General features: G+C 47.6%; 1 protein-coding gene across 1 annotated transcript in view; it reads left to right on the plus strand.

The window, feature by feature from the left end:
* The window catches only part of lama5 (laminin, alpha 5), an 83,407-nt gene that overhangs the window by 42,270 nt on the left and 28,637 nt on the right, over positions 1-12,500 (plus strand). Inside the window, exons 11-32 of the mRNA XM_083674305.1 lie at positions 131-193; positions 796-936; positions 1,555-1,692; positions 2,054-2,188; positions 2,897-3,031; positions 3,269-3,406; positions 4,031-4,083; positions 4,232-4,331; positions 4,742-4,794; positions 4,977-5,082; positions 5,365-5,464; positions 5,870-6,026; positions 7,518-7,647; positions 7,970-8,112; positions 8,588-8,691; positions 9,044-9,197; positions 9,519-9,682; positions 9,848-9,956; positions 10,196-10,293; positions 10,408-10,612; positions 10,866-10,992; positions 12,337-12,476. Coding sequence (XP_083530431.1) covers positions 131-193; positions 796-936; positions 1,555-1,692; positions 2,054-2,188; positions 2,897-3,031; positions 3,269-3,406; positions 4,031-4,083; positions 4,232-4,331; positions 4,742-4,794; positions 4,977-5,082; positions 5,365-5,464; positions 5,870-6,026; positions 7,518-7,647; positions 7,970-8,112; positions 8,588-8,691; positions 9,044-9,197; positions 9,519-9,682; positions 9,848-9,956; positions 10,196-10,293; positions 10,408-10,612; positions 10,866-10,992; positions 12,337-12,476 — 2,693 coding nt within the window. The remainder of the gene's footprint in view (positions 1-130; positions 194-795; positions 937-1,554; positions 1,693-2,053; positions 2,189-2,896; positions 3,032-3,268; positions 3,407-4,030; positions 4,084-4,231; positions 4,332-4,741; positions 4,795-4,976; positions 5,083-5,364; positions 5,465-5,869; positions 6,027-7,517; positions 7,648-7,969; positions 8,113-8,587; positions 8,692-9,043; positions 9,198-9,518; positions 9,683-9,847; positions 9,957-10,195; positions 10,294-10,407; positions 10,613-10,865; positions 10,993-12,336; positions 12,477-12,500) is intronic.

Here is a 12,500-nt window from a genome sequence, read left to right on the forward strand (position 1 = left end):
TAACAGTATTTTTTTATAATTGGATATTCATCTGACAAACCATATTCAGGTATAGGCATTGGCCCTTCATAACCCCCTGAATACGATAGCACACCACTGGTTCACTTTAGAACATGTCTTGCCTTTCCAGCCATGCCCATCTACCCCAACAACAACAACAATGGTGAAGCCAAACCCGCTGGAGAAATCATCAGTAAGAAGAGCATTCTTTTACCTTTTACTCTGATCATAACCTGTGTCTCATTCTCTCTGCGCGTTAGCATTTCTTCTCTGCTCGTTTCGGAGGGAGCCCTGTCGGGAATGCAATGCCGTTCGAATGGAATGTGTATGGAATGTGATTACGAGGGCCAAACAGTGTCAGTCCTAACCTTGGATCATGAACAAAACATTCCTGTGCATCAGTGTTGCTCTTTCTCTCCGGGTGGTTCTAGATCCCACAGTACAGTGTGTGATATGAGTGTTGATGTGTGTGCCTTTTGGGGAACACTTTACTCCAGATACAGTATATTATATACAGGATTATACTCCGCCCTCGTGGTTTATTGATTGTCCACTAACAACTGTTCAACCAACGGTAGACTAACCCTAATCGTAACCCTAGCAAGTTATTGATATTAATATCAACAGAGTTTCAGCTGATAGTTAGTTGCTAGTTTTAGCATATTCAAACCATCCACAGTGTACAGTCTGTCCAAATAAAGTGTGGTCATCTCTTGCCTTTGTGTGTGTGTGTGTGTGTGTGTGTGTGTGTGTGTGTGTGTGTGTGTGTGTGTGTGTGTGTGTGTGTGTGTTCAGACTGTGAGTGCAGCGCGGCCGGTACAGTGGGGAACTCCTGCAGGCCGGACCCCCATACTCGCACCTGCATCTGTAAGCCGGGCTTCTCCGGTGACCACTGTGACAGCTGTGCACCTGGTTACCTCGGCCTCAACTGCCAGGGTGAGTCTCACACACACACACACACACACACACACACACTAACCCACACACAGGCGTATGTGCGCACACAAAGTCACACACACACGCACGTGCGCACACACCCACACACACACACACACACACTTTTACAAGTTAGTTACAGCTGTCACGAATACTTAGACATCAGCAACGCGTTTATTTATTTATCTACAGCCAGTTTATGATACCCCCTTTTTTCTTTTTTTTTAGAAGGAGCAGGTAAACAACCACTGTGTCAATACAGACTGTGTTGTCTCCTTCAGACTGTTGACGTTGGGAAGTCACTTATAAACTGTCAGTTGCCAGTTGCCGGATCTAAAGATGCTACTTAAATATACAGCGAAACAAATTCCTGTCTTTCATAAACCAACAAACACTCGATTCATATATATACAGAGGGTTACAGACACGCTACACACCGTTTACTGACCCTGTCTCGCTTAGTCTCTCTCTTTATCTCTCTCTCTCTCTCTCTCTCTCACACACACACACACGCATACACACATATACACACACACACACACACACACACACACACAGACACACACACCTCCATTGTGTCCTATCTAATCCTCCCCCGCCCTCCCTCCCTCCCCCCAGGCTGTCAGTGCTCCGGGCCAGGCTGTCTGGACGGGGCGTGTGACCCCCTGACAGGCCAGAGCCAGTGCCGCAGTGGCTTCCAGGGCTATTCATGCGACCAGTGTGCCCCGGGGTACTTCAACTACCCCCTCTGCCAGCGTGAGTGTGTATGCCAACAACACAGCGGCCAGCTCTTGAATAAACCCCTTTACAGCGCCACAGGGTCTCACAGCTCAATCACGAATCGTAGAGAGAGAGGGGGAGAGAGAGAGAGTTTGTTTAGCTGAAATGTGGAGTGTTTTGAAAAGGGAATGTGTGTTTGTGAAGTGTTTCAACACAAGCACGATCTCAGATGTCCTTTGACTGAAGGCCTACCGTACCTCTGCTTTGATTCTATTTAATTCTGTATCTCTCTCTCTCTCTCTCTCTCTCTCTCTCTCTCTCTCTCTCTCTCTCTCTCTCTCTCTCTCTCTCTCTCTCTCTCTCTCTCTCTCTCTCTCTCTCTCTCTCTCTCTCTCAGTGTGTGGATGTAGCAGCGTGGGTTCCCTCCCTGAGGGCTGTGATGCATCCGGACGTTGTGTGTGTCGTCCTGAGTTCCAGGGGCCTCGCTGTGAACAGTGCAAGTCTGGCTTCCACTCCTACCCCAACTGCCAAGGTACTGGTCCACACACACAAATAATACTAGACAATCCTGACAGGTTTTTTTTATTTTTTTTTAATATATTTTAGGGCATTTCTGCTTTATTGGGATAGAGATAGTAGAGATTGACAGGAAGGATGGGTGAGAGAGAGGAGGGATGACATGCAGGATACGTCGATGGCCGGAATCGAACCAGGGACCTTGCGATGATATGGTATGCACCTTAGTGTGCTACGCCACAATCCTGACAGTTTTAATAAGTCTTTAATCACATTAGCCCATTCCTGAGCAGGTCAAATACTGTATACATGTCAAATAGATTTGGGTTGCCTGGTACAGTATAAACTATTGAACAGTCCCAGAAGTATGAACTCCAAGCTAAATCAAACACACTTAAACATACAGTATGTTCAAGTGATGACATCATAGCACCAGTCCTGACCCGTCTGCTCTCTCAGGGAAGGACTATGGGGACATGCCTGACCAGCTAACCAATGTTGAATTTCTAAATTGTTTAAAATGTGGTTACGGTTAGGGTTAGGGTTAAGGACTTGGTTAGGGTTAAGGACTTGGCTAGGTTTAGGGTTAAGGACTTGATTAGGGTTATGGTTATGGTTAGGGTCAATTTTAGGTTTTGACCTAATTAGATAATGAGCAGGATTAGGATTAAGATCCCTTTAATCTTACTCTTTATTTCATATGTCTCTACTTCCTGTTACCCAGTGTGCACCTGTGACCAGCGCACCTCTCTGGACTCCAGCTGCAGTGTGTCGGGACACTGCCACTGTCGCCCCAACTACAGCGGAACAGCATGTGACCAGTGTGCTCCCGGTTACTATGGCTACCCAAGCTGCACACGTGAGTCTCATGGTTTAAGAAAACAAAAAGCCTGAATATTTGGTGTTTATTAGTCTACGATAAGTCTGATTCAATAAATGTTGATTTTTAAAATCAATACAACTATGTATTTCATGGATAGAGGAGGTGGTTTTCTGACAACATACCGGTATTGTTCTATCGATACAATATATTTTCTATCTACCTAAATGAAATGAGACAAACTCCCTCCCTCTCTCTTCTCTCTCCCCCCTCCAGCATGTCATTGTTCAGTGGAGGGCTCCAGGTACAGCAGCTGTGACCAGGTGACAGGCCAGTGTCACTGTTTCACCAACGTGGTGGGACACAGGTGTGACACCTGCAGCTCAGGCTCCTACGGCTTCCCTCACTGTCAAGGTAACCAATAGTAACTATAACCTTTAGTAGTAGTAACTATAGGCTCCCCTCTGTGTCAAGGTAACCAATAGTAACTATGACCTTTAGTAGTAGTAACTATAGGCTCCCCTCTGTGTCAAGGTAACCAATAGTAACTATAACCTTTAGTAGTAGTAACTATAGGCTCCCCTCTGTGTCAAGGTAACCAATAGTAACTATAACCTTTAGTAGTAGTAACTTAATAATAATAACTATAGGCTTCCCTTTCTGTTAAGGTAATCGATAGTAACTATACACTTTAGTAGTAGTAACCTAGTAGTACTAACTATAGACTTTCCTCACTATCAAGGTAATGAGTAGTAACTATAAACTCTAGTAGTAGTAACTAAGTAGTAGTAACTATGGGCTCCCCTCTGTGTCAAGGTAATGAGTAGTAACTAGTAAACTCTCGTAGTAGTAAGTAAGTAGTAGTAACTATATGCTCCCCTCTGTGTCAAGGTAATGAGTAATAGTAACTAGAAGCTTTATTTGTAAAGCACCTTTCATACAATAAGCGGCTCCCCTCTCTGTCAAGGTAGAAGAAGAATACAAAATGCACACATTTTTTCTGAGCCAAGTTGTGTTTTTTTCTCCTCTCCTTCACAGTTGGTACCTGCAACCCAGCCGGGTCGGTTCAGAACGTGGCCCAACCAACGGATGTAAGTCCCAACAGTACCAAGTAGAACCAAAGAGTCATTAACACCCACCCACCACAGAACCATTGGATTTGAATGGAAATGTCTACTGTTCTACTCATGATCTATTCTCTGATTGGTCCGTTCTGCTTGTCACTCTCTGTCTCCAAAGGGCTCCTGTGAGTGTCGTCCCAATGTGGAGGGCGTGGCCTGTGACAGGTGTAAACCCCTATACTGGAACCTGTCCCCAGACGCTCACTACGGCTGCTCCAGTAAGAACACACACACTTCATCAGAGGATTCTCCAAAGAAAATATCAATGAATGAATTGCATTTATATAGAACCTTTCGAGACACCCAAAGCAATACATTGGGAGGGAGAAAACTCACCTCATCACTACCAATGTGTAGCACTCACTTTAGTGATGCCTCGACAGCCAGTATGTGCTCCAAAGCTCCCCACACATCAGCTTCCATTGGGGAATGCTGTGTAACTGAAAAACGGCTTCGCCTTTTGATCCACCTGCTCAAGGTGTAAAGGATAGACTGTAGGGGACCAGCAGATTGGTATTGAGACTCAACTGCCTGTTGTAAACTGTATGAGAATATTATATAACTCATGTAGACTGAAAAGGCTGTTGTCTCGGGCTGTAAAAAAAAATTGCTGCTTTCCCTTCCTCAGACTGTGAGTGCAACATCCCAGGGACAGTGAATGGCGTGGCTGAGTGTGCCCAGGTGAGACTCATTTAATGAAGTAATATAATCATTCATGTCCTAATTTAATAACATTTGTACTCATTTACCCCATACTATCTGGCTTGGACATGATAATGACTGATAGCGTATCACTTTCATAGCCAAATATTATCATTAAAGACAGTAGTCATTGAAGCTCTTTTCTCTGTGGACTCTGGCAGGGTAACGGTCAGTGTCACTGTAAACCCAACGTGTGCAGTGGGACCTGCTCTGTGTGTAAAGATGGCTACTTCAACCTGCAGAGCGACAGCTACTTTGGGTGTCAAGGTAAGCCTAATGTGATCGACTGGGTTCCAATCCAGGTTATTTGCATGCCACCAGACTGTGGTAGCCCACTGAGCTAAAGCATTAACCGTGTGTGTGTGTGTGTGTGTGTGTGTGTGTGTGTGTGTGTGTGTGTGTGTGTGTGTGTGTGTCTGTCTGTCTGTCTGTCTGTCTGTCTGTGTGTGTGTGTGTGTGTGTGTGTGTGTGTGTGTGTGTGTGTGTACATGTGTGTGTGTGTGTGTGTGTGTGTGTGTGTGTGTGTGTGTGTGTGTGTGTGTGTCACAGGCTGCCAGTGTGACATCGGAGGATCAGTAGGTCAGTCATGCATAGAGAGGAATGGCAGATGTCGCTGCAGACCCAACGTGGAGGGACTCAAGTGTAACCAGTGAGTAAAACACCACTTTACTCACTACACAGTGTAGAGCTACAAGAGGCCGCAACCACCACAGTCTTATCCATCATACTAATGAATCCATATCAAACCGGAGGCCTGCTTATTTCAGTCTTTGAGGCAGATTATTTTAGTCCTTCGTTCCTCTCCGTGTCCTAGTGTAGTGGAGGTGATTCGGAATCACACTCTCCTGATGAGGTAGCCCTGCCTGCGACTTCAAAGCCCAAATAATACGACGAGGTTGTCCTCTTGGTATAACAGTTTAGGGCTGTGGCATCCATGCAAGAGGTCACCGGTTTAAACATAGGCCTTTTTACCTGGGATTCGAGAAGCGCTATGCCCTCTCCGATCTTGTGTTCACTGACAAACATAAACGTCGGCATGTTTGAATACCTCTAGACCTCGTCCTGACCACTACTTCCCCGACCTGCACCATATGAAGTTTGAGATTGAGGATGGCACCGTGCTGGACGGGCGGGCGGTCAGGTTCGGGTACAACCACCTGGAGTTTGAAGGCTTCAGCTGGAGAGGGTATGCCCAGATGTCTCCCATACAGGTGAGTGATGCCCTCCGCCCTCTCCCCCTCTCATACTGGGCCTTTATCAATGTATGTTCACACAGAAATTCATAATGATAGTACATACACTTAGAAAAAAAAAGGTTCCACCTAGAATCACAAAAGGGTTCTTCAGCCGTGCCTGTGGAAGAACCCTTTGAAGAACCATTACCATGTACTGTAGAAGCCTTTTGGGTTCCAAGTAGAACCCGTTCCACAGAGAGTTCGACATGGAACCCAAAAGTGTTCTTCAAAGGGTTCTCCCACAGGGACAGCTTGAAGAACCCTTTTGGAACTAAAGAACTGAAGTTAGTTCTAAGTCTATTAGTAGTAATGCTACATGAAAGAGTAGAAAGGGTCATAAGGTAGGAAATAAGTACCAAGGCCCTAACTACAGTATACTCAGTAATATCCCTTGATCAATTGACATACGGTATTATGTAATGCAAGAAATATTTAAAAAATATGTGTGTTGTATGAGAATATGTATATCATTATTGTGGCCCCAATCATTCCCCTCCTGCACGTTTTCTCTCATCTCTACGTTATCATACATGTCATCATTCTACCATGAGAATACGTCCATGGTTGTTATGATGCATTGTATCCCACAGTGTGGCTTTGTAGACAGCTTGCTATTATGGCTGAGTGATGGAAGCTTTGGTTCATTGTGGGGGTTGGCAGTTGTGTCGGTTGGCTTGTTAGGCTGCTATGGTGGCGGTGGTGGTATTAAGGAGCGGCCATGCTTTTTTGCTCTCTCTCTCTCTCTCTCTCTCTCTCTCTCTCTCTCTCTCTCTCTCTCTCTCTCTCTCCCCTTTGTTTTGGTGTTGTCCTCTCCTCCTCCCCCACCTCCCCTCTTCCCTCCCCCCTCTTCCTCATTTCCCCCCCCCCCCCCTCACCCCCACCCCCCACCCCTCCTCCTCTCCACCCTCCTGTCCCCTCCCTGTCTGTACCCTGGGTGGTCCTCCCCCGGGTGGTCGTCCCTCCCCAGTCCAAGGTGGTGGTGGCGGTATCGGTCAGCTCGCCGGACTTGTTTCAAATAGTCTTTCGCTACGCTAACTACGGTGGCCTGGACGTGAGGGGGAGGGTCTCAGTCCTGGAGGACGGCAAGAACTTCCTGTGTGGCAACTGTAAGTGTCGGGTCGGGTAACCCTCTCTCTCTCTCTCTCTCTCTCGCTCTCTCTCTCTCCCAGCTTCTCCTGTCCTCTCTTCTGCTCTTCTTCTCCTTTTCCTCCCTCCTTCCCTGGCCCCCCATGGACAGAGACGCGGGTGTGTCCTCAGCTTTGCATTGGCTGGTAGGGCTGGCTGTGGTTGCTCTTCCCCCTAGGGTCCTAAGGAGCTGAAGCCCCCCTCCCCCCTCAACCTCCCATTCCCCTTAGCCCCCCCCCATCTTACCCAGTATCACAGGGTCTTTAACACAGACCTTATTATTTGCTAAACCCCCCTCCCTCTACCCTCCTCCTCCTCCTCCTCCTCTTCCTCATCCCTCAGAACACAGTCAAAATGGTGGTGCACGTGAGCGAGGCAGATGTCTACCTCACACGCCTCATCATCAGATATGTAAACTCTGGGGGGGGCGTCTCCAACGGTAAAATCACAGCCTATCAGAACAGCCGGAGAGGTACGTCTGTCTGACCAGCCAGTGAACCTGACCTGACCACATGGAATGGAATTATTACTATGTATTTTATTTTGAATTGTTCCACAGGAGGATATTAAACTGTCACAGGCTTACGAGAAAGACACATTACAAAAATCTAACCACAGTAAACCAAAAGTCTACATTTGTACATGTATTTGTAAAGGTTTTCTGTCATCTGAATTTCAAAGAAAAGTACCAGATAGAAACATAGACAGTATATTAGTTATTAATGTAAAAAAACAAAACGCATAATATCAGTGTCGTTACCTCACTACCTCCTGCTCTCACCTCTCCCCCCCAGGCTCAGAACAGTCCAAACAGATCGTCTTTGCCCCCAGCACAGAGCCCACCTTTGTCAACGTGCCCCAGAACAACTTTGTGGAGCCGTTTGTCCTGAACCCTGGCACCTGGACTGTGGTCATCGAGGCTGAGGGCATTCTACTGGTGAGAACATACGAGAACCTACGAGAACCTATAGGAACCTATGAGAACCTACGAGAACCTACGAGAGCCTATGAGAACCCATGAGAACCCATGAGAACCTATGAGAACCTATGAGAATGAGCCTAGCTATGCTTCATGACGTACATCTCCTCTCCCTTAGAGATACATACATACATGTCTATTCTACCCTCTCCTCTCCTCTCCTCTCCTCTCCTCTCCTCTCCTCTCCTCTACGCTCAGTCCATACTATCATGTATTCTAATGCTACAGTATCTATAAGGCCTCTCTCCTCTCTGTAGGACTATGTGGTGTTGTTGCCTAGTGTGTGCTATAATGTAGGGCATACTATCATATATTCTAATGCAACAGTATCTCCCCTGTAGGATTACCTGGTGTTGTTGCCTAGCGTGTACTATCTACTACTATGTGTTCTAATGCCACAATATCCCTCCCTGGCCTCTCCCCCTCTCTGTAGGACTACCTGGTGTTGTTGCCCAGTGCGTACTACGAGGCCCCCATCCTGCAGATCAGGGTGACAGAGCCCTGCACCTACAGCCCTGCCCCCGATGCCAGTCAGAAGTGAGTACACTTCTCTCTCCACCACTGTTGAGGCCTGGGCTCCAACTGGTCCAGTGGTGAATGGCAATCAAATCCCAGTCCCACTCCACTCCACTTACACACACCACTCCACTTACACACACACACACACACACACACACACACACACACACACACACACTTCTCCTCTCCTCCACTTCTGCTCTCATCAAAATGAAATGAAAGTGATCAAATTCTTAAGAATTTTCTTAGGATGATACATAAATAAAACATGACTGTGCTAACAGATTGTGTGTGTTTGATGGATGTTGGAGTGTATAACCTGTCTGTGTGTGTGTGTGTGTGTGTGTGTGTGTGTGTCTTGTCTTAGTAGCTGTCTGCTGTACAAGCACCTGTCTCTGGACGGGTTCCCCTCCGTCTCCGGTACCGACGGCAGCTGTCGCTCTGACAACCACCTGCCCCGGCCCTGCCAGAGCGAAAAGATCACCCCTCGCCACCCCTCCATGGCCATCTGCAGCGGCAGTGATGTGAGAGAGTGTGTGTGTGTGTGTGCGTGCGTGCGTGCGTGCGTGCGTGCGTGCGTGCGTGCGTGCGTGCGTGCGTGCGTGCGTGCGTGTGTGCGTGCGTGCGTGCCTGTGCTTGTGTGTGTACATACTGTATGCATATGTGTGTTTGTGTGTGTACCTTCATGTGTGTATAAATCCAGAGCATTGACAGATTGTATCCCCATCTTCCATCTCTCTAGATGTTCTGACCTATCACAGATGGCTTTGTACCCTCCAACCCAACTGTATTAGCCCCCCATCTGTTACAACGGTTCTGTATGTTCCTCCCCCTCTCCTGAGCAGATGAACGTCCAGATGCGTAGCAGGGTGTCTGCTCCCGGGGACTATGTGGTGGTGGTAGAGTACGCCAGTGAGGACGAGGCGCCGCAGACCCTCTCGGTGTCCGTCAACACCCCCAGAGGACGCACTCAGCACAACTCCATCACCCTGGTGTACTGCAAGTACAGGTGTGTTTACGCCCCCCCCCCCTGTTTGCTATCCAGAAAAGACAAAATGGTGGCTGTGTTGTTGGTTGTTCTCTTCACAATGTCCTCTGTGTATGTGTGTGTGTTTTGTGACATGTCTGTGTGTTTTTGTGTGTGTGTGTGTGTCCTCTGTCTGTGTGTGTTTAGCTTCCTGTGTCGAGTGGTCACCATTGACGACCAGAACCGCGTAGCTATATTCTCTCTCCCAGACGACGCTGATGTCCAGCTTGTCGCCGACAGAGCCAGCTTCTTCCTGGTAAGGGCATTAGCAACATGACACACACACACATGGACGCATACACACACACACACACACACACAAACACACACACACACACACACACACACACACACAGACACACACACAGGACTCTCAACCAGATCAGCACTACCAGATCACAGACCTTATCTGTACCCCTTGGGTTGACATTTCATTCGATATAAGTCAGATGTACGTCATGTGTTTGACACGTGTGTGTATCCTGTGTCCTCCAGCACAAAGTGTACCTGGTCCCCAGAGAGCAGTTCACTATGGAGTACCTGAAACCCAAGGTCCACTGCATCAGCACACACGGACAATTCTCACCTGACAGGTAAGCTACCTAGCTCGACAACTGGACCTCAGGCTACGCAATGAGGTTCTGCCTGGCTTCCCTTGACTTAGATTCCTGTGGTCTTGTGCCTTACATTCCCTTTCCCCTCCCCAGTTCCTCTTGTGTCCCATCGCGGTTCCAGACCCCCTCTGACTCCCTGGTGCTGAAGGAGGGTCAGGGTTCATCTGTCCAGGAGTCTATCCTGGCCTACCCCCCTGACCCCCCTCTGGAAGCCGCAGACGCACCCCATTGGAGCAGCGGGGAACGCCCCCCCACCGCTGCTGACAACGTGGACCATGTCCGCCTGGATACCACTCAGGTATGATGTCTATGGCACTTTATGTGTGTGTGTGTGTGTGTGTGTGTGTGTGTGTGTGTGTGTGTGTGTGTGTGTGTGTGTGTGTGTGTGTGTGTGTGTGTGCGCACGTGCATGCCCCCCCCCCTCCAGAGTCGTAAGTAATTTTCTGCCCAATAATCAATCAATCAATCAACCAATTACGTAATTATGTTATTTTCATAACCTTTTATACAGTCATGAATATCAATCTCATGTGTTTCTCCGTCTTCTCCAGAATGCAGCAGTGTACTCGGCCCGTGTACACACCCTGGGACGCTACGTCTTCATCCTCCACTACCACCAGCCTCTCCACCCCACCTACGCCGTCCAGGTCTTCATCAACGGGGGGAGAATCTGGCAGGGTGAGCCCCCCCACCTCATCACTAACAACACTCTTAGAAAAAGGGTTCCAAAAACGTTCTTGAGCTGTCCCTGTGGCAGAACCCTTTGAAGAACCCTCTTGGGTTCTATGTAGAACCCTTTTGAGTTCCATTCAGAACCTTCTGTGGTAAGGGTTCTAAATGGAACCCAAAAGGGTTCTTCAAAGGGTTCTCCCACAGGGACAGCCGAAGAACCCTTTACTCTTGATCAACACCCACTCTCCTGGTCGGATGTCGTGAAGAGGTCCCTCTAGCAGTGCGGGGAGTGCCTCCTTCACGGTTTTGTGGATGTCTTTTAAGACCTTAGACAGGTTAGCACAGTATGTCAACATTGAGCCATTCGCATATTCAGTGGTTAGCCTGCACCCATTACGGGGTGCGCCTATCCCTGTGTTCATTGGCCTACCAGTCAGTATCTCATGGGGAGATAGGCCATTTCTTGCTCTAGGTCTACCTCTCATGGCCGTGAGTATCAATGTGAGGGCTTTCACCCAGTTCAGTCCCGTTTCCTCACACAATTTTTACAGTTTCATCTTAATTTTCCCGTTCTCCCTCTCCACTGCCCCTCCACTCTGGGGATGATGAGAGCAGTGAGTTCTCAAGTCCAGCCCTAGGCACTATTTCAGTTAACAATGCTTTAGCCACAGCTGAGGAATCTGCTTTTCCAGATGGGAAAACCTCAACCCATTTGGAAAACATATCTACAAAAACCAAACAATATTTCTTTCCCTCGCAGGGGTTTAACTCTATCATAACAAAAATCCATCATAACATGATCAATTGGGCCATCAGGGGGAGGATGGTTTTATTGGGGAACTGTTTGTCCCCGTCCTATGTTATATCTTAGGCACACTGGGCATTTTGAACAAAACATTTGTGAATAGTTTGTGAAACCTTGTGTGTACCAGTGTTTATTTACAATATACATCCCCCCTTTTGACACATGATCCTTTCCATGTGACAATACAGCATAAAAATAAAACAAACATTTCGGCAAACACGGGTTACCATTTGGACCAACCCAAATCTTATTTACATAGATAGCTCCAGCTTTTTTCCATTGCTGTCTCTCTGTTGGGGAAGCATTGGCCTGTGCCTCAGTGAGACAGTTAACCCTAACCCAGCGAGTGAGACAGTGGGGGTTATCTGCATCGTCTGCAGAGCTGTGTCTGCAGGAGCTTGTGCTGGCAGTTTAGCAGCTGCATCTGCCCTGCCCTTTCCTGCTGAGACAACATCTTTTCTGAATCATCATGAATCATTGGACAGTTTGTCTTTTGTCAAATATTTTTCTTAATATAAAAAAATATATGTTTCATCCTTTTCCAGGCCATGCCAACGCATCCTTCTGTCCCCATGGTTACGGTTGCCGTAGCGTTCTGATCTCAGAGAACCAGATCATTCTGGACGTGACAGACAACGAGATCTTCATTACCGTCCAGGTTCCCGATGGAAAGACTCTCTGGCTGGTGAGTTGATCCAGGAGATATCGG

The sequence above is a fragment of the Argentina silus genome (assembly GCF_951799395.1).
Source record: "Argentina silus genome assembly, chromosome: 8".
Classification (NCBI taxonomy): domain Eukaryota; kingdom Metazoa; phylum Chordata; class Actinopteri; order Argentiniformes; family Argentinidae; genus Argentina; species Argentina silus.